The 24,805-nt window shown below is 42.8% G+C and overlaps 1 protein-coding gene across 2 annotated transcripts; it reads left to right on the plus strand.

Annotated features, from left to right (window-relative positions):
* Window positions 1-458: 458 nt before the first annotated feature.
* Window positions 459-24,340, plus strand: LOC311232027 (radial spoke head 1 homolog). 2 transcript variants are annotated; one of them, XM_084318691.1, is made up of 8 exons: window positions 459-595; window positions 2,790-2,903; window positions 5,053-5,158; window positions 8,042-8,132; window positions 18,455-18,590; window positions 20,730-20,792; window positions 21,435-21,516; window positions 24,158-24,340. In XM_084318691.1, exons 1-8 carry the CDS (start codon window positions 530-532, stop codon window positions 24,259-24,261), a joined length of 762 nt encoding a protein of 253 aa, XP_084174817.1. In that variant the 5' UTR covers window positions 459-529; the 3' UTR covers window positions 24,262-24,340. The 2 variants fall into 2 exon arrangements, with proteins under 2 accessions (XP_084174817.1, XP_084174818.1); XM_084318692.1 differs by lacking the exon at window positions 2,790-2,903 and having other exon boundaries at window positions 475-595.
* The last annotated feature ends 465 nt before the right edge of the window (window positions 24,341-24,805 follow it).

Genomic DNA, 24,805 nt, shown 5'->3' on the forward strand with positions numbered 1-24,805 from the left:
ACGTTTTTTGCTCAAAATCACGACTGACAGGCTAATAATTGATAATCTCCCGTTTTTCATCTCCCGGGACCTTCGGTGCTGATGTGATGTAGAAACATTTCCAAGAGCAGTTTAACGTTACAATCAAACACATATAAGTGATATACTGATACACAGCTGATATAGCTGCTCATAAGATTGAAATATCAAATGAGCGGTTTGTTTAAAATAAAAATGTATCAATTGGCCAATCAGTTTCGGTGTGATGTGAAAATAGTTAATACACATCTGAAAAGGATTGACCAAATGAAATAAAATCATATGGGAGAGAAAACGAAAACGCCAGAAGACAATTATTTCACTACTTTGTTTGGTCACGTGTTCGCCATTTCACCAGAGCTATTGGATTACAGTTTGAGTTGACACAACAACGTCGTCATGGCAACCGATTTGAGACCGAGAGGCAACGTTAAGTAGACAGCTTTGTCAGTTATATGAACTAACACGGATACATTAGATAAATAAGCAGCTTATACAAAGTAAGTTAAACATGTCTGATGTCGAATCCGAGGGGTTTGAGCATGAAGATGACGAGTCCGACCTTGTTTCCCTCGGGGTAAGTGATTGATTGATTGAAAACTTTATTAACATATTGCAGAATGGGGGGCTCCAGTAGCTCACCGCATATCTCGACGCTATTTCTGCGTCGGGGAATACCGTGCTGCGTCACGGATCTGGTTGACTCCGAGTTCGATTCCCGGACCCGCCGTCATTTGCCGAATGTCTTCCCCTGCTCTATATCCCGTTTCACCCTGTATCTGTCGGTCATGCTTGACCAGAAAAGCGATAAACGCTAAAAAAAAAAATGAAGTTAAAAAAAAAAAAAAAACATATTGCAGAATTGGGTACAGTACAGTACAGCTCAATACATACAATTGTTAAGGGGATGCAGACCAGAGAAAGACTTTCCTCTTGTTTACATCAGGGTCCCCCATTTTCAATTCATCGTAATATATGACATACACGACATACAGATAGACAGTACTGCTACATCTATACATTTATGACATACCAGATTTGCAAATACAGTACTGTTTGTGATATGAAAAGAGTCCAGAAAAAAGAATACATTTGACGTAGGGACTGTGCATTGGAGGTGGTTGGGTAGGAGTGGGGGGGTGGGGGGGGAGGTTGGGTAGGAGGGGTGGGTGGGGGACACTGTACAACTGTACAAGCAAAACTGTACATTGGAATATTGACAAGACCATACTTGGTAATTTACTGTACATTGGAGGTGGTTGTGTTAGGACATTTACAGGGGCCAGTTTCGAATTGCAGTCTCCCGTAGGTGTTCTTTGAGAGTGCTTTTGAAAGTGGGTAGTGATTCACATTCCTTTACAGCTGTGGGTAGGGCGTTCCACATTGATGTGGCATAATTGCGAAACGTGTTTAGTCCCTTGTTTGAGCCGAATCTGGGTTTAACATGATTGGTGGAGCTCCCTCTGGTGTTGTGGTCGTGGTATTCACTGACCTTTGGGAAGTATTTTGACATGTACATGGGTACCTTGGTCGTGTAGTGTATCTTGTAGACCAGGCCCATTGCAAGTTGCTGTACTCTGTCGTCTACTCTTAGCCATCCTAGGTTGTCAAAGTGGGCAGGGGTGAGGTGGGTTCTAGGAGTAAGGTCAAGCAGTAGTCTGACCAGTTTGTTTTGAGATGTTTGTAATTTTGTTTTTAGTGCCTTTGAGGTGCTTTGGTACCATGAGGTGCAGGCATAGTCGTAGTACCCTTGAATGAGTGCTCCTGCCAGAGTCTTCAGGGTATTCTTGTTTACCAGAGAGGAGATCCGGTACAAGAATCAAGTTTGTTGGTTGACTTTTTTTATTACATTGGATGCCATTTTGTCACAGGAAAGATTTGCCTCTAGGATGGAACCCAGGTAGGTAATTTCTTCTTTCCTTGTGACAATATTATTTGTCACCCACTGTAACCGAAAAGCCGTCGGTCTTGCTGAGTTTGTTATTGGAACCGAAGAGAATGGACTCTGTTTTACCCAGGTGTATAGTTTGTTATCAGCGAGCCAGGTGCAGATTTTGCCTAGTTCCGAGCTGAGGGTTTTTTCAACCTGTAACTTGTTCTTGTCAGAGACCAGCAGGGCTGAGTCGTCCGCAAACAGGAACAAGTTGCAGTCACAAGCTGACGACATGTCATTTGCATAAATTAGGAACAGCTAGCTGGTATATTTTGAATTTGAATATAGGCTTCAATAGAACTGGCACCAAAGTCTGGTACCAAGCAGAGCATAGAACACTGACTGGTATTCTGACCCTTCCTTCTTTTATAGTTTCCTTGGTGCCAGGGAACAGTGGGATCCCACACTGAGGGCGGGATCCACAAATAATTGAAAATGGGGGACCCTGATGTAAACAAGACGAAAGTCTTTCTCTGGTCTGCATCCCCTTAACAATTGTGTGTATTGAGCTGTACTGTATTGTACCCATTCTGCAATCTGTTAAATACATTTATCAATCAATCAATCAATCACCTGCACGGTACAATACAGTACGGCTCAATACACACAATTGTTAAGGGGATGCAGACCAGAGAAAGACGTTTGTCTTGTTTACATCAGGGTCCCCCATTTTCAATTCATAGTGAAGAATTCTCTAGATGGTAGACGGGCAGTATAGGTGGATTGGTAGATGTCTGTGTTGATCGGTAGATGGGGAGAATCTTTGACCTTTTGAAGCATCTTTTGAGTGCAACTTGTTGGTGTGTGTGTGTGTGTGTGTGTGTGTATTGCCACACAGAAATATGAAGGGGAGCGTAATGACGCTGGGGATAGACACGGAGCTGGGAAGGCAGTGTTCCCCAACGGGGACTCGTACCAGGGCCAGTATGAGAACGGGAAAAGGTCTGGCCAGGTAAGAAATGGTTCATTTCTAGGACATGCAGATCAAGTTTCAAGTTTCTTTAATAGTTGTCATACAGAAGTACAGAATACTTTTATACAAAATGCTTCTTACTGTTACGCTCCAGAGACTGTGCAAGACAAGATAAGTATGAAATAAAATAACATAGTATAGCATGTAAATTAGAAGTAAAAAAAAAAAATGAGGTCACAGTGTTCAGTATAGACATATGTACAATGTTCGATGCAGAATAAACGTAACTGAGTTACCATACAATATACAATATACTATGCGGTGTACTAATATACAATACTATATAGTGCAAGGCAGAAGTGGGATGAGGTGCAATTTAGGTACAGATGGGTTCACACCTATCATGGCCAGCAGCCGTTTCTATTAGAAATGTGCTCCTATGTTGTTTACATTATTGTATCAACTTTACTTTAATAATGATTTTTAATGTAGGGCGGCTGGGTGGCGCAGCGGACATTGCGCTCGTCACCAACGCAAGAGACACCGGGTTTGAATCTGGCCGTCGGCGTTGCCTCCGGCTCGGGCCGGCCGTCATACTGACTCAATTGGCAGAGTTAGCGGGAGGGGAGTCGATGGGTGGTAATCTGGTCGTTGTAAACAGCGACTCCTACAGGTCGGTCGGGGCGCCTGCACAGCAGAGACAGGAAAATGGCGGGGGCAGTGTGAGCCTCCCACACGTTACTCCTCGCCAAATGAGAGTCTGCGCTGGCAGGGGAAAAGATGCGACTGGCTGCCTGCACATGTATCGGAGGGGACATGTGATGCAAGGCCTCTATCCTCCCTATGACCGTCCAGTGGAGGGCACATGCGAGCAACGTTCAAGACAGGGGAGGGGAGAATTGGCACGGCTAAAATTGGGATGTGAGAAAAATAGAAAAAGGAGGAGAAAAAGTGGATCAAAAGAAAAGTATGGTTTTAATGCGTCTTTAGACCACAAGTCTTCTGGCCACCCAAAGCTTCCCTATAAGACACAGTGTTGCTATCGTTTCATCTACATCATTTCATGGAGCTGTAATTAACACAACGCAAGGTTTCAACGTCCCTGATTACATAACTGGTGGTGACCATATTCAAACTCATTTACTCTTAATAACTGTCAAACTAAATTAATTTGTGCAAAACTGTTTTAGAGTTTTTGGATGTGTCTGTGAGATTATGTGCAAAATGAATCAGCATTGTTTTGTGGTGAGGTGCCCCTTTAAACAGCTTAAGTAATGTCCTCTCAAGTTTCAAGTTTCAAGTTTCAAGTTTCTTTAATAGTTGTCATACAGAAGTACAGAATACTTTCATACAAAATGCTTCTTACTGTTACGCTCCAGAGACTGTGCTAGACAAGATAGTATCAAATAACATAGTATAGCATGTAATTTAGAAGAAGAAAATGAGGTCACAGTGTTCGGTATAGACCTATGTACAATGTTCTGAGTTACCATATAATATACAATACTGTGCAGTGTACTAATGTACAGTACTATATAGTGCAAAGCAGAAATGGGATGAGGTACAATTTAGGTACAATTTACAGTAAGGTGTACGAGTTGTAGTGCAATCCTTCATCAATAAATATAAAGTGTGGGGAGTGGGTGCTACAGTGTGTTTGTTTAAAGTGGGTGTGTGCTATAAAGTGTGTGGAGTGGGTGCTACAGTGTGTTTGTTTAAAGTGAGTGTGTGCGTGTGGATGTGTGTGCTATGTGCGTTTGGTGGTTGTTGTTGTGTAGTGTTCATTGTTCGTTTAGCAGCCTGATGGCCTGGGGATAGAAGCTTCTTCTGAGTCTTTCTGTGCTCGCCTTGAGACTCCGGTATCGCTTGCCTGACCGCAGCAGTTCAAAGAGGCAGTTGTTCGGGTGACTGGAGTCTTTAATGATTCTCTTAGCCTTGCCCTTGCAACGCTTGTTGTAAATGTTCTGGAGGGTGGGGAGCCCCCCTCCAATTGTGCGTTCGGCTGAACGTGTCACTCTTTGTAGTCTGCTTCGGTCTTGTGCAGTGCTATTCCCAAACCAGGAGGTGATGTTGCCAGTCAGGATACTCTCTATTGTACATGAGTAGAAGTTCTTAAGGATCTTCTGACTGACTTGGACTGACTCTTCACTGACTCATATATTTGATAGACATGTTTCTGCTCCAACAGGGGACATACCAGTTTAAGAATGGAGCCAGATATGTGGGAGACTATCACCAGAATATGAAACACGGAGAGGGTACCTTCTACTATCCAGATGGATCCAAATATGAAGGTATTGTAGCGATTGACCCATCTCAAGCCCGCCCTCTTTTTTTGTATCTTCTTGTTTTTCTTGCTACAGTACAGCTCAATACACACAATTGTTAAGGGGATGCAGAGACCAGAGAAAGACTTTCGTCTGGTTTACATCAGGGTCCCCCACTTTCAATTTATCATAACATATATGACATACATGATGACATACAGATAGACAGTACTGCTACATCTATCCATTTATGACATACCAGATTTACAAATACAGTACCGTTTGTGATACAAAAAGAGTCTAAAAAAGAGAGTATATACATTCGACGAAGAAACTGTACATTGGAGGGGGGGGGGTTGGGTAGGTGGGGTGGGGGGGGGGACTGTACATTGGAGGTGGTTGGGTGGGTTGGGTGGGGGGGTGGTTAGGCGGGGTGGGGTAACTGTACATTGGATTATCCACGAAACCTTACTTGGTCCCAAGAAGAGGGTCTCGTGTATTATTGGGTTAGGACATTTACTGTACATTGGAGGGGGTTGGGTTAGGACATTTACAGGGGCCAGTTTCGAATTGCAGTCTCCCGCAGGTGCTCTTTGAGAGTGGTTTTGAAAGTGGGTAGTGATTCACATTCCTTTACGGCTGTGGGTAGGGCGTTCCACATTGATGTGGCATAATTGCAAAACGTGTTTTGTCCCTTGTTTGAGCCGAATCTGGGTTTAACATGATTTGTGGATGTTCATGGTGGACTGCTGTTTGTTAAAAAAGAAACACCTCCAACAACAAATCATTTATCATATTCCTCTAATGCTAGGTTTTGTTCGATTTTGACTGAATTTCTCCTATGGTGCATGTGAAGATAGTGAGTAAAGTCCTCTCTATACTTGCCAGTGATCAGGTCAATGACTGTCGTCGTGTCGTCAGCAAACTTGAACTTGGAACTCTGTGTGGCCACACAGTCATGTGTGAACAGGGAGTACAGAAGGGGGCTGAGTACGCAGCCGTGGGGGGGGGCACCAGTGCTGAGAGTCAGTGGAGGAGGGGATGGAGCCCATCCTCACAGCCTGGGATCTGCCTGTCAGCAAATCCTGGATCCAGCTGCACAGGGCTGGGTCGAGTCCTAGGTCCCTCGAGTTTGATAGTGAGTTTGGAGGGCACAATGGTGTTGAATGCTGAGCTGTAGTTGATAAACAGCATTCTCACATATGTGTCCCTCTGGTCCAGGTGGGAGAGGGCGGTGTGGAGGGTGAGGGCGAGGGCGGTGTGGAGGGTGAGGGCGAGGGCGTCGACTATAGTTTGGTCTGTAGGCGACCTGTAGTGGGTCCAATGTCTCCGGTAGTGAGGAGGTGATGTGGGTTTTGACCATCCGCTCAAAGCGCTTCATGAGGGTGGAAGTGAGAGCTACAGGGCAGTAGTCATTCAAGCAGAGGGCTTTTGCTTTCATGCGGACAGGGACGATGGTGTTCTTCTTGGGGACAAGGACTATGGACCGTAGCAGGGACGTGTTGGAGATGTCCGTGAAGACATCCACCAGCTCGTCTGCACACGCCCTGAGTACTCTGTCTGCCAGGGATACCATCCAGGGATACCACCATAGATCAATCACTATCACATTTTGGTACCTTTATATGTTTAGTATAAGAGTGTAATATATTAGACAAGAGGGAGCCTTTTCCACAAATATATATATATATTACTGTCCTGTCTCTTGGGACTTTGGAAAGACCAGACAAGGTCAGAGGAGGATGGCCAGATAATGTTGCTATTTAAACGTAAAAAATAATAATGCATGATCATGCTATTTATTTTGTAAAAGTAGAAGTTTGGACTTATTTTCTATGACTGAAATAAAAAATAAATGTTATTACAGAGAGAGCTAAGTACCACACCCCACGTTCTCCCCCACATTCTAGTCATGGTTCTGCCGAAAAGCCCAGTGGAAGGCCTTGAGGACCGACAACACCCCTCCACAGATTTAAGACTGCATTTTGTTTGCGAATTTGAAATAAGATTTGGTATTTTTCAGAGCAAAACCAAGCTATGTAGTCCACAGTATATATCATCTATCAAATCAAATCAAATTTATTTGTAATGCCCGAAATCACAAGGCAATGCCCCTATGGGCTGGACAAGTCTTCTTCAACTACAACTTGCACCGTACCCTAAGTTGTACCTCATCCCATTTCTGCATTGTACTGTATACTGTATTGTAGTGTAAATTTTTTCGACTCTGTATTGTATATTGTATATATCTATATTGATGAACACTTTTGTTTACACTTGTTTACGTACTTTTGACTTTCTATTTTATACTTTATCTATTTTTATCTAGCACACTCTCAGGAGCAAAACAGAAAAAAGCATTTCATATAAAAGTATTCTGTATTTTTGTATGACAACTAATAAAGAAACTTGAAACTTTAAACTTTAAACAAGTCAAGAAGAAACATCATAATAAGTTGTTATTAATAAAAAATGGGGGACCCTGATGTAAACAAGACGAAAGTCTTTCTCTGGTCTGCATCCCCTTAACAATTGTGTGTATTGAGCCATTCTGCAATCTGTTAATACAATTTTCAATCAATCAAACCAGACACCTGCCCAGAGATAAGAGTCAAGGTAGAGAGAAGGGTATAGAGGTTGAATCAACCAGAGGCCTGACAACCCTGTTGTTACTGCCCCCCCCCCCCCCAAAAACTGAGAAGAGACACACCCAAATCCTACAGTTTCATATTAAAAATTAAATCAGCTGTGGACCTAAATGGGAAATGTAGTTTTTCACCCTTGGGACCCAGTTCATTCAAAGGTATCTTGCTACTCTCGTTGTTTGACTCCCCATCAGGAAAATACCAAACCCCCATTGTGGGTCTTGATTGAACTCAGTTTGAGGTTCTCCTTCTCTTTATCCTTTAGGATGCTGGGCTGAAGACCTGCGTCATGGTCATGGCGTCTACACTTACTCCAACAGAGACACATATGATGGGGAATGGTTGAACAATGAGAGGTAACTCTGGTCTACATCCATTACGTGGAATGGAAGAGTATAGTTGTTACTGTGGATCGTAAATAAACTAAACTAAACTAAACATCAGGGAATTCTATAAAGGAAGTCATCTTAAAAAAGTTTTTACAAATTATAGGCCTGTTTCTTTACTTCCTCAATTTTCAAAGATTCTGGAAAAACTTTTTGTTGCACGTCTGGACAGTTTTATTGATAAGAATGAGATATTGATTGATAGCCAGTATGGATTCAGAACTAACAGATCCACATCAATGGCTCTCATGCAGGTAGCAGAAGAGTTAACAAATTCAATCGATAATAAACAGTATGCAGTTGGAGTTTTTATTGATCTGAAAAAAGCTTTTGATACCATTGATACCATGATATTTTACTCAGAAAACTTGAAAAGTATGGAATTAGAGGGATAGGGCTCAGTTGGATAAAAAGTTACATAGAAAATAGGAACCAATGTGTGCAGATGGGGGAGACCAGATCATCCTGCAAAGTGATAACATGTGGGGTACCGCAAGGATCCATTTTAGGACCGAAATTATTTATATTGTATATTAATGATATCATTGATGTTTCTGATAAACTTAAATTTGTGATTTTTGCAGATGATACCAAAAAAAATTGTTCAGGTGCAGACCTACAACAGTTGCTAACAAATATTACAGGTGAACTGGGGAAGCTGAAATGTTGGCTTGATACTAACAAACTCTCCTTAAATATAAGTAAGTCTAAATTTATTTAGTTTGGAAATAAAAAAAATACATCCGGATACTCAAGTAGAGATATGCATAGATAATGTTCATCTTGAAAGAGTAAATGAATATACTTTTTTAGGGGTCGTGATAGACCAAAACCTCAGCTGGAAAACTCATATTAACTATGTAAAGAAAAAAACTGCGCATAGAATTAAATTTGAGATCATTATACACAATTTATTGTACTCTTTTATTACCATATCTAACTTACTGTATAGAAACTTGGGGAAACACATACAAAACGAATCTGAATCCTATTATCATCTTACAGAAAAAGGCAATAAGGGTTGTGAACAATGTTAGTTATCTCCATCCTACAAACACACTGTTTTTTGAACTAAAGGGCATTAAAGTTCCTCGACTTAGTTGACCTTAAAACAGCAGAGATAGTTTTAAAGCTAGAAGTCATCAACTGCCATGTAACTTACACATTTTGTTTAAAGAACGAGAGGTGACGTATATTTTAAGAAGAACACTCAATTTGAAACAGCCTAGAGCTCGAACCACACTTATATCTGTGTCAGTTAAAGGAGTGAAACTCTGGAACAATATACCGGATGAAATAAAAAACAGCAGGAGTATTTTTAAGTTGAAAAAGATGTTTAAAAACAGGGTTCTAGAATCTTATAGTAAAATGTAACCTACAATCTTTATTTCTTTTTTTTCTACCATGAAACTCTGGTATTGCAGATGAATTTTAGATTTTTCCTATGTTGGCTTATGTTCTTTTCAGGAACGTTTTTTTTTTTGTTGATTGTTTTTTTTTTTTTTTTTTTTATCTTGCAAACTTTAACTTTTTTTGTTCTTTTCTGGATCGTTTTTTGTTGATTTTTGATTGTTGATTTATTTTTGTTATATTTTGAAAACTAACTTTTTTTGAATTTGTTTTTTTGAATTAGGGGTAGGTTGCTCTATAAGTATTCGGCTTCAAACCTATCCTTTTCGTTTGTTTATTTGTGAAAATTCGAAATAAAATAATTCATTCAATTCATTCATTCATTCATTCAGAGTCCATCCGTTTGGTCCTATTCAGCCTGCCTCCGCTGGGGCTGGGGCTCCTCTATGCGCCCGTCGGGGAAGGCGTGCTTGTAGAAGCAGTTGGAGCCAAACCGGCAGGTCCCGCGACCCTCGTCGAAATATTGACACGGTTTTTTCCCCATGCCGTCTTTGAATTTCTGAATTAGCTTCTGCTTGTCCTCCTCGTCTTCCACCCAGTAGTCGCACGGTATCACAAATTTGGACAAGATCCGACACTCTGGGCAAGACTTGGTGATCTTGCTCTCGAACTGCTTGGCGCTCCTCCACTTGCGGATGCACTTCAGGCAGTAGCAGTGGCTGCAGTTGGACAGGATGCCGAAGCGGCTCTGGCCGGGGCAGGTCTTCTCGAACACCACCTCCATGCACACGCCACACTTCATGTCCTTGCTGCATGTCTTATGTAGAACTGTAGGGTGGGTAAGCTGGCAGACTTGGCAGCTCATCTTTTCTTGGCAGGCCTGGCTCATGTGACCCTGTTTCAGACAGCTGAAACATAGGCCTTTACTCTTGAGAAAATCTATCTTCGTGTTGTGATGAGACTTCTTCATCTTTTTGCATTGCTCCATGGCATGCTGTTCTCCTTGGCAGAAGAGGCAAGGGTTGGAGAAGGCACAGAGTGTATCCCCCTTGGTCCTTGCTGTAGTCTCTACCGGGTTCTGGACTGCTGTAGCAGCTGTTGTGAAGCTTCCCAGAGCGCCGCTCTTTCTGGATGTCTTCTCATCTTTGTGAGCCTTAGCTTGGCTCTTGTTTCCATCTGTGATGTTGCCGAAGAGAGGGTGTAGGGCTTCCTGAGCTTGTAGGTTGACAATTTCGGCAAGGTCGCTGAACTTGGCGTTGCGGCGTCCAGTGAGATAGCGGAGCCAGGAGCCAAAGGAGCGGAGCCAGTCCAGCGCCATTGAGATGATGTATCCATTTCCAAAATGCTCTTTCAAGAGCCTCCTTGCCTCGGGATAGCCTCGTTCTGATTCCATGTGAAGACAACTTCTTATCAGCTCTCTTGGCTGCCCCTCCGTGTACTGCTCCAAGAAGTACAGCCGGTCACTGCTACTATCTGTCTTGGCCTCCACTCCGTGTTCAAAGGCCCTGATGAATAGCCTGTACTCCATAGGTTCTCCCCTGAATATAGGAATCTGTTGACGGGGCAGCGTAGCATGGCATTGCTGCCTCACTGGGAAATCCACCCTGGCTCGTTGGGTCTCTTGTTGCTTAGACTCTTGTTCTTTCTGCGTAGCACCGCCAGGTGCTCTGGAGCTGCTACTGTAAACAGGTTCTTCCTTTTCTGCTACGGCCTCGAGAGCAGGCCTGGCCTGCCCGTGAGCTGGTGCTACGACGGAAATCCTTTTATCTATGTACGAGTCCATTCCGTCCCTACGGGACACTCTGGATGCGGCTCGCTGGCCCTCCATGGCCCTGGATGGTGCTCTAGACCTTTTCCTTTTTACGACGCCGGATGCACCGTCTTCAGGCCCGACATCACCTTGGTGCTTCCTAGACGCCGCTATACGCTGATGCACCTCTTTCATCCAGGTGCCAGCCTTTACTGTGAAGTTGTAAAACGTGTCAGCCTTCGGCGTGAACCATTCATCCTGGTCGTTCTTCCTCTCCTCTTCCGAGGTCTGGCTTGTGTTTTTGCTTAGTGCCGCCTGGACTGCGGTGTGAAGCGCACAGAACTCTCCGAGCAGACCGTTGAATTCCACCAATCCTGTCTGTACACCTTCCAAGTTACCGTCGTCGTGCGCGTCCATTAATTGATTCATCTTATTCATGTGACCAGTTAGCTGACCTAACTTATACTTCCTTTTATTAATGGCATTACGGACCTTTTCCTCCTGGACCTTTTGTGTCTTCTCACTCTTCTTAGGTTTCGACATTTTGTTGGTATCCTTCTTTCAGCGCTCCTCCAGTAGTTTGTGTTGATCCCTTTTCCTCCTGGAACAGGCTTTTCTTACTATTGTGAGGGCCGACGATCCACTCCACTGGTCAAATTACTTACTGGTGAGTAGTACGTCGGTTGATAAAGAACCTACAATGACATCTCCCCAAACGTGCCGGACTGTTTTATGTTCTATAGAAAGTCTATTATGACATCACCACAAACTTTCTAGAAGGTTCTACTATGTTCTAGAATTTGGCCCTTACAGTCGACTACTTCTACTTTACTGGTATAACAGTAGACTACTTCTACTTTTACTGGTAAAACTGGTATACTGTACTGATATAACAGTAGATTTAATACCTCTACTTTACTGATATAACAGTATAGACTAGAGTATACTACTTCTACTTTACTGATAGCAGTAGGCTATTTCTACTTTACTGGTATAACAGACTGTATACTACTTGAAATGTACTGGTATAACAGTAGACTATTGCTATAAAAACCTTGGTTTTGAAACCTCACTCCATCTACATGCTAATGGCGTGCATCATCACCTAAAATATTCTCCCCTAACCAGAGTAAACCGGCGCTAAACCGCTCCCCATATCTGTCCCTGGGACTCTTCCTCATAGATATATATATAGAACACATATATATATATAGAACACTAGATAGCTTGCCCGCGCTGCCGGCCAATTTGGAGAGCGACGTCACTGAACCGCCGCCATCTTGCCAGGGGCAGCCTTGAGTGAGAGTGAGTGAGCTGCACAGACAAAAATACTCATAACTCGCTGAAATATTGACGGATTTACAAACGGTTTGGTTTATTACAAGCATTATTAACGTGGCTATGATTCAAGCGGTTTGTAAAAAAAAAACATCTTTAAAAAGATTTTTTTTTATAAGTATGCAGTATCATAACTACATCTTTGATGTTTATAGCAAACCAACCCGTTTGTAAATCCGTCAATATTTCAGCGAGTTATGAGTATTTTTGTCTGTGCAGCTCACTCACTCTCACTCAAGGCTGCCCCTGGCAAGATGGCGGCGGTTCAGTGACGCTGGTGACTCCGCCTTAAGCTATCTAGTGTTCTATATGGATATCTATGCTCTTCCTCCTCGTCTCTCTCGCCAGGAGGAAGGAAAAGGGTCTTGTTGTCTTTCTCCGCCTCTGAGACGTCACGTCCGTCACGGACTTGAGAGCAGCCACGCGCCTCTCTGCTGCGCCCGCGTGCAGCCCATCAATCACCCGCGCACACACGTCCGTGCGCACACTGACACACACACACACACACAGCTTTACTGTTTAGGCAAAGCATGTGATCAGTCACTATGCAGTCGCTGGCTGGCTCTTGACCACCAGACAGGGGGTCCCTCTCAACAAGACAGCTGACTGTCCTCATCTGTTCTGCCGCGGAAGGGTGATTCAGAACATATACTGAAACGGTGTGTGCGTATGAATGAATGAATGAATGAAAACTTTATTAACAGATTGCAGAATGGGTACAGTACAGTACAGCTCAATACATACAATTGTTAAGGGGATGCAGACCAGAGAAAGACTTTCGTCTTGTTTACATCAGGGTCCCCCATTTTCAATTCATCGTAACATATATGACATACATGACATACAGATAGACAGTACTGCTACATCTATACATTTATCATGACATACCAGATTTGCAATTACAGTACTGTATGCGTTTGTACGTGTGTGTATGCATGTGCCGCGCGTGTGCATGCGGGTGTTTAGTTCTTGGAAAAATCTAATCAGGTGTCTACTACGTGTGTGTTTCTGCTGCGTGTGTGTGTTTGTGTGTGTGCGTGTGTTTGTGTGTGTGTGTGTGCGTTTGTACGTGTGTCTGTGCGTGTGTGTGTGTGCATGGGTGTTGTAACTTGTGCATAATAATATGCTTCTTGGAAAAGCATAGAGCCTACTGTTAGAGGCGAGCCTACTGTTAGAGCCTACTGTTAGAGAGAGAGAGAGAGAGAGAGAGAGAGAGAGAGAGAGAGAGAGAGAGAGAGAGAGAGGGGGGGGGGGGGAGAGAGAGAGAGAGAAAGAGAGAAAGGAGGGGGGGGGGTGACTGTATGTCTGTCCTTTGCATATCTTGAGATTCTGATAAAGTATTCTGTATTTTACTATGACAATTAATAAACAAACTTGAAACTTGAACTTGAACTCAGGCTCTGTCAAGTGAAATCTGGACAAATGCACAGTATAATAAGCACGTAAACAAAGTACAATACCAAGCAGGGATTTTTTCTTTTGCCTATAGAGTTTGCGGTTTGAGATTGGCATTACAGATTTTAAGACTGCATTTTGTTTGCGAATTTGACATAAGATTTGGTATTTTTCTGAGGAAAACCAAGCTATGTAGTCCACAGTATATATCATCTATCAAATCAAATCAAATTGATTTGTAAAGCCCGAAATCACAAGGTAATGCCCCTATGGGCTGGACAAGTCTTCTTTAAATAAGTCAAGAAGAAACATCATAATAAACCAAGAACAAAAACCATCATAAAATCCTAAATAAATGCAACACTCCCAGACATACCCCACGCGAAGGTAAGGAAAAACTCACTAAAAACCTAGCAATAGGAAAAAAGCACCACAGGCGATGTGGAGGAGAGAAACCTTAGAAGGGCCGTTCAAAGAGGGATCCCCCAACTTGGATGTCGGTGATAATATTTTTTGTACCACAGGGCTGTACGTTAACTTTTTTTGCACATAGCACTGGTGCTACAGAGGTTGATCGTTTTGTAGCACAGGCCAAAATCTTGTAGCACAAGTATAAAATGTGTTATATTTGTAACAGTCACAAATGTGCCTATTGTATTTGTGTTATTTAGTTGCAGTGCCATGTTTGGCTGTCATTTTATGCTGACAAGTTGACGTCACACAGCCAGACACGTTACGTGTAAGGAATTATGGGATTTGGTGTTGGGTGTATGGACTCTACTAGGGGTGGGAATCACCAGTTTCATCACGATACGATACGATATAGATTCTTTGGACAACAATACGATATTTGCTGATATATGCCACGATATGATACGATGCAGGTGCCTGCAATCGATATGAGACGATATCATAACATAAGCCCATTTAACACAATCAGTAACATTAGATCAACTCAAAAAAGGCAACGGAAATATCATTTGACATTTTTATTTTTGACCTCATCCAGACTTTTAAAGGAAAAACAATCTATTGTTTTTAATACACATAGACCTCCTGTTCACTGTAAAGTGCCACGTTTTGATATATTGAGCTTTAAACTTTAAGTTAAATGTTTTGGAACTCACAACACGCAACCGTTTTATGTTGCATGATCATGAATACATTTATTTTGTATTGTATTTTTTATGTTTAAATATCAACATTATCTGTCCACCCTCAGTACATTTACTATCAATATAATATACTCGTCTGACTTCATGTGATCTTTTCAAACGCACACACACACACACACACACACACAGAGAAGGGAGAATGTCTGCCCCTCACTCTGCCCGTCTGCTGTTCTCTCTATATGGCTCTGAACAGCTTGTTGTTAGTTCATGCTAATGTAACGTTCATTTCGGACTTTATGATGCGAGGATTGCAAAGCATGTTATATGCATTTGACCCGTTGCCGAATAAAACAGCAGGGATTTGTTTTGGGTCGCGACAACAATATCCACTAGCTCTGTTTCAATGTCCGCGTTCCAAACGCTGCTGAGACGAGCTGCTGCTGCTGAGACAGACGAGTCCTGCTGTGTTGTGATCTGAGCCGAGCGGGTATGACGTCACTGCTCGCAACTCGCGGGGATATTGTTCGCTAGGGATTATGGGATTTGTTGTTTGATATATGGAGTCTTACGCAGAAGGGACATTGTATTTAATCGCACAAGACTACAAGTACCAAGTGGATAGCGGGCCATCGCGGGCCATCGCACCAGTGCTATTGAAGTCAATCCTTTCATCGCACAGACTGACGTCAGTGTCGCACGTGCAACATATATATCGCACTGTACACCCCAGTATATATATATAGATACACTGAACAATTTAGTTGTTTACACTTGTTTACGTACTTGACTTCTTGACTTTCTATTTTATACTTATTATACTTATTTTACACTATCTTGTTATTATCTAGCACACTCTCAGGAGCAACACAGAAAGAAACATTTCATGCAAAGTATTCTGTATTCTGTATGACAACTAATAAAGCAACTTGAACTTGATATAGTGTTGCTATGGATGATCGATGGGTATATAAAACACATATATGTACAACATGCAATAGCAACTGGGGTACATAAGAAAACTTTTGAAAGATTTAAATAGAATAGAGCTAAGGACAACAACAACAGAAAAAGCATAGGGAAACGAGGGCTAGTATGAAAATAGGATAAAGGCTAAATGTCAAACGCTCGGAGCTCAAAATATCAGAGTCATATTCCATTTGCACACGTATATGTATTCCGCTCTGATCCATTTGAAGTATGGGGGTGACCCGGGTGACGTAGAGAAGATCGCACCATCTTGGCCATCACCACGAGACATCCACCACCTTGGCCATCACCACGAGACATCCACCACCTTGGCCATCACCACGAGACATCCACCACCTTGGCCATCACCACGAGACATCCACCACCTTGGCCATCACCACGAGACATCCACCACCTTGGCCATCACCACGAGACATCCACCACCTTGGCCATCACCACGAGACATCCACCACCTTGGCCATCACCACGAGACATCCACCACCTTGGCCATCACCACGAGACATCCACCACCTTGGCCATCACCACGAGACATCCACCACCTTGGCCATCACCACAAGACATCCACCACCTTGGCCATCACCACGAGACATCCACCACCTTGGTCATCACCACGAGACATCCACCATCTTGGCCATCACCACGAGACATCCACCATCTTGGCCATCACCACGAGACATCCACCACCTTGGCCATCACCACAAGACATCCACCACCTTGGCCATCACCACGAGACATCCACTCACAGAGACAGGGAGACGGGGACAGGGGTAGACAGTGGGCGGACATACAGTAGGAGCAATAGATACATGTAGTAAGCATATGTGAATAGAATAGAAGTACTTAGCCCAGCAATGAAGTAGAACAGGCATGGTTTAGATGTTGTAGGTCGGACAGAAGACGGTATGAAGCTGATCCATGACCTCGATGGTGCTCCTACTACAGAGCCCTATGATTAGAGCTCTGTAGTAGGAACACATTTTCACACGTAAAGAATTCGAAAATCGAATCGAATCTAAATTCATATCAAATCTGAAAATGTCCGTTACACACTCACTGGCCCATATATTTAGGTCACACTCCTGGCTCCCCCACATCTTATTTTCATAGTCATAACTCCAAAATAATTTCCTGGGTAGCAACACTGGATGTAGAGATTAAAAGATAACAGGTGTAAACATAGTATATAGTAATCATAATAATCTTAACTGCCCACCTCACTATAGTCTACCCATATACTCTGTATGATTGCATGTACAACAGTGCTGTATATACAGCATATATACATTACATATTTACCGCATATATATATACATATCTGTATGCATATAATCCTCCTATATACCTATTTATACACCTGCATATAACCCATATAACTCTGTATGATAGCATGTACATTACAATAATGCTGAATATACCGTTATATATATTTATTCTTACCGTGTATATATCTATAATCTACCTGTCTGTAGGCTACATACCGGCACATAATCCTTTTGCATATCTGTAGATACTATATCTATCTGAACATATCCCTTATCTACTCAGTTATGCTGCTGGCCAGTATGACTTACTACCATAGTGTCTTTATACCTGTATCACTGTACACAGGGGTGTATCTCCAGATTCTGGGCCCCATGAAAGAATGTATTTGTAGGCCCCCAGTGAATGCGAGCGCGCGTGAGCGCGCGAGTGGATTTTTTTTTGGCAATCTTTTTATTGATGAAAACGCATAATATGGTTTTTACCTATACATTCGGATCAGCAGTTCAGCACCTGCACTGTTGGTGGGTGAGCCTAGTAAAGGATGTCGCATTGCGTTCATCTTCAATGAATGGACCAATGCAATAGTCTACCAAAGCCCCCCCTCTCTCTCTATATATCTCACACACACACACACACACACACACACACACACACACACACACACACACACACACACACACACACACACACTTCAGAAACAAACATAGTATCAATGAGAGCATCAAGAATGCACCTGAGTGATGTCTAGTAAAAAAGAAAAAAAAAAAAATGTTGGGCCCCCCCCCCCAGTGCTGGGCCCTTGGAATCATCCTAAACTACCCCCCCCCCCCAGCTACGCCCCTGACTGTACATATTGGTATTACAACTCTGCACATACATCTGATTAGCACTACACTCAGTAGTACTCATTTATATATTTTGTACCCAGTTTAATCACCTGTACATTGTATATTGCTGTTGCACTTTACTGTTACATTTGCACTCCATGGTTGGATTCCAAACTTCTTTTCGTCGTACTGTACTTGTGCTGTATAATGACAATATATTTCAATCTAATCTAATCTAAAAGACACATACTCCTCTCTCATTACCAGGCACGGCAAGGGCTCATACCGTCACCATGACACCGGCTCCAAGCGCGAGGGCTCTTGGCTAGAGGGTAAGATGGAGTCGGATGGAAAGATGGTCCACTCCAACCACAGATACGAAGGGACGTTTGTCAACAACAGCGTAAGCCAGACCTTAATTAACGTCCTTTCCATGTGAGCATCGGATGTAGCCTCAGCTGAAGTGTGCGAGATGGTCCGGCAACTCATTGCAACATGCCAGCACGGAATTGAGTGGGATATTAAGCGGGAAATGTGGGACTTTAAAAAAAGAAAATTTCAGTCATTGTCTTCAGTCATAATATTATAGATTCTCTATATGATAATAATAATAATAATAATAATAATAATAAAAAATAATAATAATAATAATAATAATAATAATAATAATAATAATAATAATAATAATAATAATAATAATAATAATAATAATAATACATACATTTTATATAGCGCTTTTCCGAAGACACGTTACAGAGCAAAATAAACAATACAGTTTTAGTAGAAGAAATAAATGAAAATTAAAAAATGATATAAAAGGTGAGAGAGGAAGGAGTTCAAGGCTTGAAGGCGAGGGTAAAAAGGTGGGTTTTTAGGGCTTTTTTAAATGATGAGAGGGTGTCTGACATGACGGATATGGTTGGGCAGGGTGTTCCAGAGGGTGGGGGCAGCTGCAGCGAAGGCCCTGGCTGTCGCCCCCCCAGGTCCGGAGCTCAGTCCTGATGGGTTGGAGGAGGTTAGCATCTGCAGACCTGAGGTAGTGGGTAGGCGTGTGGTGGAGGTCAGGGGTCAGAGAGGTAGGAGGGGGCCAGGTTGTTGAGGGTAGGCGTGTGGTGGAGGTCAGGGGTCAGAGAGGTAGGAGGGGGCCAGGTTGTTGAGGGCTTTGAAGGTGATGAGTAGAATTTTTAACTGAATCCTGTACATGATGGGGAGCCAGTGGAGATCATGGAGGATGGGGGTGATGTGGTCGGAGCGGCGGGTGGAGGTGAGCATGCGAGCAGCAGAGTTTTGGACGTATTGTAGTTTGTTGAGGATTTTGGTGGATGTGCCATAAAGGATGCTGTTGCAATAGTCCAGTCGGGAAGTGATGAGTGCATGGGTCAGTGTTTCGGCAGCAGAGAAGGATAGTGAAGGGCGTAGACGGGCAATGTTCCTGAGGTGGAAGAAGGCACGTGGGTGGAGGGGGTGACAATGGAGCCGTTCGATGTTGACTGAAAAATCCTGGGTGGGGCGGGTCAGGGAATTTGGGCCAATGATGAGTAGTTCAGATTTGTCACAGTTGAGTTTAAGAACGTTTTTTTGTATCCAGATTTTTATGTCAGAAAGGCAGGTGATGAGGGTGGAGTGGGTGGCGGCAGTGATGGTCTTGGTGGAAAGGTAGAGCTGTGTGTCATCAGCATAGCAGTGGAATCGGAGGCCGTGTTTGCGGATGATCTGTTCAAGTGGGAGAATGTAGAGGAAGAACAGCAGGGGACCAAGTACTGAACCCTGGGGGACACCAATGCGAGAGGCTGCGGTCTCGACTCCCGGAGTCAGCATTGCCTGCGACTTGGGCCGATCATCATACTAACTCGTTTGGCTGAGTTAGGGGGGAGGGAAGTCGAGGGTGGTAATCTGGCGTTGTGGACAGCGACACCTACAGGTCAGGTCTGGGCGCCTGCTCAGCGAAAGGCAGGAAATGGTGAAGGCAGCGTGACCTCCCACGCGTTACGCTTCACCAATGAGAGTCCTCGCTGCCAGGTGAGAAGAGAGCCACTGGCTGTCTCCACATGTGTCGGAGGAAGCATGTGGGAAGACTTCAGGGTTCCCTTGTACCGACCAGTAGGTGGAACATGCGCACAACAACCATGTAGGGGAGGGGGGGGGGGGGGATTGGCATAACGACTAAATTGGGATAAAAAAATAAAAAAATAAAAGATTCCTAGAGTTTGCACTGAATTAGCAGCTTTTAGCTTCTGTGTCCCAGAAACATGGAATGTTTTGCAATGCATTTTAAAACTCAATTCATTAGTATCCATCAGTCAGTTAAAATATTTAATAGCAAACCACTTCACCACAGTCTGCAGTTGTTTTTAAATAATTTTATGTTTAATTGATTGACTTTCTGTTTCTATATTGTTTTCTTTTTTTGGATTTATTATGTTTTGTATTTCTCGACGTCATTGTAAATGAGAGCCCTCGATGATCCTTCCAGATTAAATAAAGATTGAATGAATGAATGTTACTGCAGCGTTAGTCCTACTATTATTTCCTTGTGTTTCAGCCGCTTGGCCCTGGGAAGTATGTATTTGACATAGGGTGTGTGCAGCACGGAGAATACATCAAGGTACTGTACCAGAAATACACATTAAATGTCTTAACTATTCATAACATATGTACTAATAATGGGCGGCTACGTGGCGTAGTGGGCAAGGCGCTCGCCACGAATGACGGAGACGCTGGGCTCGCCTGTTCGAGCCCAGCGCTCCACATTGCTTTCAGTTTAGCTGGTCGTTCGTACTAATACACATTGGCAGTATTAGGGGGAGGGAAACTGATGGGTGGGGATCGGGCGTTGTGGACAGCGACTCCTACAGGTCGGTTGGTGCGCCTGCGCAGTAGAATCAGGAAGTGTCGGGGGCAGCGTGAGCCTCCCACGCGTTACTCCTCGCCACTGAGAGATCGAGCTGCGCAGGTGAAAAGATGCGACTGCTGTTACCTCAAGTACCGGAGGGGACTTGTGCTATGTATGACTTAGTCCACATTGCAGCCGGCTTGTGGGAGGCAAGAAACAGCGTTCGTGACAGGGGAGGGTTGAATTGGATGATACGAAATTGGGATGGGAGAAGATATAGAAAATGGGAGAAAAAGTGGATAAAAAAAAAGAATATAAAGAAATTGAAAGCAGAGGAAAATCGAAATATATTTCATTATATTGTTTCTTTGTACATTGTTTTCTTTCCCCTCATCCTTCCTCTGTGCTAATCAGGAAAAAGCAGAGGAGGAGGAGGAGGAGGAGACGGCTGTCCTCCAATGGCTCCCCAAGACCTCCCCACCCAGGCAGACCTCAGGTGAACCTGGACCATCCTCTAATCCAGTGTTTCTCAAAGTGGGGGGCAGAGGCATCACAGGGGGGGCATTGAGATTTATTAAAAAAAAAAAAAAAAAAAAAGGTTTTTTTTTTTATTACAGAAAATTATCACTAAAGTGCTATCTGTTGCAGCTGCACTGTTCTCCATGAAAATACCATTTCTCAAAATCTGAAAATCATTATTTAATAAAACACAGAAAAGGATCACCAAGTTACTCTGGATAAAAAAAAACCTTTACAGACAACATTGAGACAAAGCTTCCTGACACATCTCCATCCAAACTCTTGGAATAACTCATTGAAATCTCATCTGATACCACCTGGAGAGCTAGTTTCAGAATGTGGTGCTGAGTACCAAGTATCTCATCTCATGGCCCACCAAGTATCTCATGATGCAGCAGTTAAGGTGTTGATACCATTCAGCACCACATACAGTATCTGTGTGAAGCTGGCTTTTCATCCATGACAGCTCTGAAAACAAAATACAGGGCCAATATGAAAGGTCACGATATTGGTGTTATTTCAATAAATTTAAACATGGCCCATTTCATGACTATTTTGTTGGGGCGAGGGGGGGGGGGGGGGGGGGGGCAAAATATTTTGGTCCGCCAAAGGGGGGCCTGACAGAAAAAGTTTGAGAAGCACTGCTCTAATCAGAAGTAAAACTGATGAGCATTGCCTAAAAGTGATCATATAGGCAGGTTTTCTGATGGGAGATATTGTCTTCAAGTTTCAAGTTTCTTTATTAGTTGTCATAAAAAAATACAGAATACTTTTCTATGAAATGCTTTTTTCACGAGGAATTAAGAATTGGACATGATCATTGTGGTTGATATATAGTGTGTTTCTATCTGCCCTCTGTCTCTACAGTGCCTATAGTGTTGTGATGGCCCAGACCTCAGGCAGACAGGATGCTAGTCCAGCATATGTTTTAGTCATAGCATATAGGCCTATATCAGTATGTACACTACAGTAGTATCATGTTTATTTCTGCAATCGTGATTCAAACAGGCTTACTGTGTACATAACTCTGTGTACGTATCTGTAGATGTCTGCCAACTCCTGTAGATATGTTGTCAGTATGTACTGTATAGGAATTCCGCACCTTATATTATATTTATGATCTCTTTCTTTTATGTTCTTATTTGCCCCTTGTACTTTCTCTTCCAACCATTGGCAGTTCCTCCCCGGGGATAACGTTAACCTCTTAACCTGCAACGTACCACATGTGGGCCATTTTAAGGACGATTTGCCCACCAGCACTTTGGTGACCCCTAGTGGCTCGGGTGTGCATATTTTGTAATATATATATATATATATATATTGAATTGAAGGCTTATTTCTTGCCTGTCGATAGCGACAAAATCCGACAAAATCCGTTCATCGGTTCTCGAGTTACATGCCGGTATTTGAGGCTTGTGCAAAGTACACGGTATTGCACAAAATACCACTCCAGACTCTTGGGGTGTGAGCACAGCGGTGTCTGTGTTTATTATTATTTCATGAAATTGGTACCATATCTTCATTTTACATATATTTTCATTATGTCAAAATATTAGGATTTGAAACGCTCTAGCGAGAGAGCGCTCAGCCCAAAACAACCACATCCTCCACCTCTCCTCCGCTCCCTCTCCCCTATCGCGTGTCACACGCTGAAAAACGAGCCCCCCAGGCCGGCCCCCGCTTCTATGTGGAACTGTGACTAGAGCTCCATGCGCGGAAGTGCTCTGGTGCTCGGCCGACAGCGATCTGTGTTCAGAATAATACCGGGAGATCGAGTAGTGCTCGCCCGCAGAATATAATAATAATAATCAGCGCTTACTAACGTTTAGCGTCTCCGCTATTTCTGACCGAATTAGTCAACCTTTCTTTTTTATAATGGCAGATTCTTATTCACAGGGATTTTGTCGAGTTTTCACACGCTGTAATGTGGTGTCAAAAATGTATAGATGATGAATATGGCCGTTTCTCAGTTTTTTTTCAATAAAAACGGACTTGGTATCAAACGAACACGAATATAAGTGGTTAAAATTCGGAAATATTTCTAATTTGTTACAGATATCTTGAGATTAGGCTATTAATGTTAATCATGGGGATTTTTTAAAATAGTAAACAGTTAAAATGATATGGCTTTGATAATTTCATCTCTTAAGCCCAGTGAGTGTCAGCAGTTCTAGGGAGGCACAATGGTTAAAAGTGTTACAAAATTGTATTTACTGTACATATATTATGAGGTGGTGAGCAACTTAACATTACACTCTGATTATTGCTGTGATGTACTTTTATAATTAAATAAATACATTTCATATACATTTGAAATGTATGGTTTGTTTTGTTCTTTATCAGTAGTTTATAAATGTATGTTATGGCAATTCATGATGTATTTTTGTAAGTTTGGGTCCCGGGGGAAACACCAAATTTCTCTTTTGGGTCTCGATCTGAAAAAGTTTGGGAACCCCTGGTTTAGGCTATGAGGCAAAGACAAACAGTAGCTTGTTTGGCCACTGCTACACACTGTAATGTATTTTAACTGTAAAAACATGATACTACTAAATACTAAATAATGAATTCATTACAAAAGATTTTGGCTAAACTTGAAATTATGTTTACATCCTCCGCAGATCATATAAATCCTCCCACAGAGTCTCCCATGGAGGCAGTCGAAGAGTTGCATTTGAGCAAACACTCTGAGCAAGTGGAACGAGAGGCCCAGAGTGTTGTGTAATCTCTCCCCATATTCCAAGGCCCTTCTGTCGGGGGAGACCTGGCTGGAACAGCCTCTACAGCAGCGGTTCTCAACAGGGGTGCTGCAGAGAGCTGCCCAGGGGTGCCTTGAGATTAAAAAAAGATAATGCATTATATAGCCTGCATATACACACAAATGTGTTTCCCGGTTTCTTAAATAAACATTATTTTGAAAGCAAGCACTTTTGTCATCATTGTAGCAAAAAAGACAGGACCGGAAAAGTCTTTATCGTATGTAGGGCTGCCCTGGAATATTTTATTGAACACAGTGGTGCCTTGGCAGCAGAAAGGTTGAGAACCCCTGATCATACATGACATACAGGTAGACAGTACTGTTACATTTAGACATTTATGACATACCAGAGTACAAAAAGAGTCTAAAAAGAGAGTACCGGTATATACATTTGAGGGGGAAGAAACTACATTGGAGTAGGTGGGGGGGGGGGGGGTTGGGTAGGTGGGTGGGTGGGAAACTATACATTGGAGGTGGTTGGGTGGGTGGGGTGTGGGGGTTGTGATTGGGT

Source organism: Notolepis coatsorum (assembly GCF_963971535.1).
Source record: "Notolepis coatsorum genome assembly, chromosome: 7".
Taxonomy (NCBI): Eukaryota; Metazoa; Chordata; class Actinopteri; order Aulopiformes; family Paralepididae; genus Notolepis; species Notolepis coatsorum.